The sequence below is a fragment of the Mercenaria mercenaria genome, chromosome 7 (genome assembly GCF_021730395.1).
Source record: "Mercenaria mercenaria strain notata chromosome 7, MADL_Memer_1, whole genome shotgun sequence".
NCBI lineage: Eukaryota > Metazoa > Mollusca > Bivalvia > Venerida > Veneridae > Mercenaria > Mercenaria mercenaria.
In genome coordinates this window covers 48,211,828-48,215,044 of record NC_069367.1, presented here as the reverse complement: position 1 = coordinate 48,215,044, position 3,217 = coordinate 48,211,828, and the positions used below count along the sequence as shown (strand labels likewise).

At 35.1% G+C, this 3,217-nt stretch overlaps 1 protein-coding gene across 1 annotated transcript; it reads left to right on the top strand.

The window, feature by feature from the left end:
* Nucleotides 1-2,281: 2,281 nt before the first annotated feature.
* LOC123563618 (ATP-dependent DNA helicase pif1-like) lies at nucleotides 2,282-3,217 on the top strand. Its single transcript, XM_045356506.2, has one exon. It carries the CDS (start codon nucleotides 2,282-2,284, stop codon nucleotides 3,215-3,217), a length of 936 nt encoding a protein of 311 aa, XP_045212441.2.

Genomic DNA, 3,217 nt, shown 5'->3' with positions numbered 1-3,217 from the left:
ACAAAATACAGAAAAGTTAAAAAAAAGCAAGAGCTGATGTAGATTATGCAAACAAAGAAAAGAATCAAGAAGAAAGGCTAGAGTTGATGTAGAGTTCAAAAATAAGGAAAAAGCAATGCAGAAAGATTCAAAACAAAAAGCTAGAGCCAACATAGATTTCAAAGGTAAAGAAAAAGAAATGCAGAAAAGTTCAAAACAAAAAGCTAGAGCCAACATAGATTTCAAAGGTAAAGAAAAAGAAATGCAGAAAAGTTCAAAACAGAAAGCTAGAGCCAACATAGAGTTCAAAAGTAAAGAAAAAGAAATGCAGAAAACTTCAAAACGAAAAGCAAGAGCTGATGAATAGTTTAGAAGTAAGGAAATCCTTGTTCAAAGAACCTCAAAAAGAAGTGCTCGAATGAAACCTTATGTGTTAGAAAGAGAAAGGATAACAAAACTAATATCTCGTTCACATGCTAGGACAAAAGAATAATACTTACTTAATGATAAGACCAGAAAAGCTGAAAAGCGAAAGAAGCCTGATTTTAGGTAAACTGAAAACATTGCTGCTAAACGAACGAAGCAAGGAAGAGACATTGACAGTTGCATCTCACTATTTCATGAAAGCATAAAAGTTGGACCTCAGTTTGTCTGCACTTGCTGTAAGCAGACCTGGTTTAAGCAAAGTGGTTGCAATATTAACAACGTTAAAGGTGTTATTGATTCACAGTTTTTGACTGGGACATTGTCTATTGATGGTTTAGAATGGATATGTACAACTTGTAAAACTAGTCTTTTGAACAAAAAAGTTCCAAAGTTATCTGTAAAGAATGGTATGAGCTGGCCTGAAAAAACAAATGAGCTTCATTTGTATCCATTGGAAGAAAGATTAATTTCTTTACATAAACCATTCATGCAGGTCAGAGAGTTGCCAAGAGGTCGTCAGTATTCTGTGAAAGGGCAACATAAAGGCAACATTGCTTTAAAAATATATGACTAAAATAAATAAAATATAGGTCCCTTTTTGGGGCCTCGTTTTAAGCTAATTAAGGTTAGTAAACTGCGTGTCTCCTCCTTTTTTTTTTTTGGATTCAGCATACTTCAAAATAGTTACATACAAAGTTTGGTGCTTTCTTCACAAAAGGAAACATCTTTTTCCTATAACCTACTCACTATAGTGTTTATTAACACTTCACAACCAAATCAGCGAATACAGGTTCTCAAGACAAAAAGTGTACTGGACGAGTTGCCAGATTCTTCAACAGATATTGTAGCTGACAATATCATCAAAAGGTATTCAAGAAGACCAAAATGCTTCGAAAACGGGTGTCTTGCTGATTATGTATCACAGTTAGAAATTGTCTATCCAAATGATGATGATACTCCTCCTGCTGACCAAGATGTGAATGACGATGATAACATGAAGTATTCAATGATGACCAAACTCTATTGGTACTGAAAAATGGTATCAAAATTAGAAAGAGACAAAACCACAAAGTTATACGTTATGTACGATTTAATCTCAAATCAGAGGAAGATAATCATTTTCGAGAAAAACTTCTTTTGTTTCTGTCATGGAGAAATGAAACGACAGATTTGATAGCCAATTATGAAACGTACAAGGAGCATTATGAAGCAAAAAAGCATCAAATTGACAGCAAGTGCAAACTGTATGAACACCATGTTGAGGAGCTAGAAATGGCACGGGAAGCTGCAGAAAATGACGTTGATGCGTATGATGAAATAGCCCCAGAAACACGCAGAAACAGCTGAGGAAGAGTCAGTTGAATCTGAGACATTTGTTTATTTTAATCCTGACAGAGCTATTGAGCAGAGAGAATATGATATTGGTATTGAACTAGGAAGCTGTACTTCATCTGCTACTATTGATGTAAATGAAAATGTGTTGCCAGATGAACACTACAGAGAACTTCTGAGATGTTTGAATACAAAACAAAGACACTTCTTTAACCATGTTATACATTGGGTAAAAACAAAAGATGCGCCATTGTATGCTTTTTTGACTGGAGGAGCAGGTGTTGGTAAAATTGTTGTAATCAAGGCTTTGTATCAGACTTTGTACAGGTATTTTAATCTCAGAGAAGGTGAAAATGCAGATTAGAAAAGAGTACTGTTATGTGCGTATACTGGTAAAGCAGCTTATAACATCAATGGTTCAACAATATCAACAGCTTTCCTTCAAAAATTCAAGCAAAAGGAACAAACGTTAAATTGTGACAAGCTCAACACATTTAGGTCAAAGTATAGAAACCTTTTAGTTGTCATTATAGATGAGATATCAATGGTTAGCAATTCAATGCTAAAGTTTATTGACCAAAGACTTCAAGAACTGACAGGCACAAGAATACCTTTTGGTGGTAAAAGCATCATAGCGATAGGTGACTTGTACCAGTTAAAGCCAGTGGCAGAATCTTGGATATTTCAAGACCTTACACATGATGCATCTGCTTTAGCATCTAACTTGTGGCAAGATCACTTTTCTATGTTTGAGTTGACTGAGATCATGCGACAAAAGAATGACAATAAATTTGCAGAGCTGTTAAACAGGTTACGACACAATAAAATGACAGACCATGACAAAGAACAGATCCAACAATGTCAGGTTGATCCAAACTCAGTAACATACCCACAGAATGCACCCCATATATTTGCAGAAAATTGCTTTATGCAAGCATTTAATGAAAAAATCATCAATAACATTAATTCTCAAAAAGTTGAAATTTCTTGTCATGACTCAGTAGTGGGAGCAAACATACCACAGGATAGACAAAATGATATTTTGAAAAGATTACCAAGAGATGCCTGTAGTACGATGGGTTTGCACTACTCTTTGACAGTAGTGGTTGGCATGTTATACGACTTGACTGTTAATATTGACACAGAAAATGAGCTAACTAATGGTGCCTCTTGTGTAGTTAAAGATATAGAATACAAGCAAGCTGAAACAAATAAACCCAGTATTATATGGGTAAGGTTTGATAACCCACTAATAGGCAATGAAAGACGAAAAAAATATCACAGTAGAGGCTTTTATCATCACTTAATTGATGACAGTTGGACTCCCATATTTGACATAGAGCGAACATTTCCACTGAGACAAAATACAATTCAGAGAATACAGTTTCCATTACAACCGTCTGCAGGTAGAACTGTTCACAGAGCTCAGGGAACCACCCTTGACCAAGTTGTTATAGATTTGTCACAACGTAAACTATGA

Excerpts from the sequence above, each read along its gene's own strand:
- LOC123563618 (XM_045356506.2), top strand. The coding sequence starts at position 2,282 with ATGGTTAGCAATTCAATGCTAAAGTTTATTGACCAAAGACTTCAAGAA.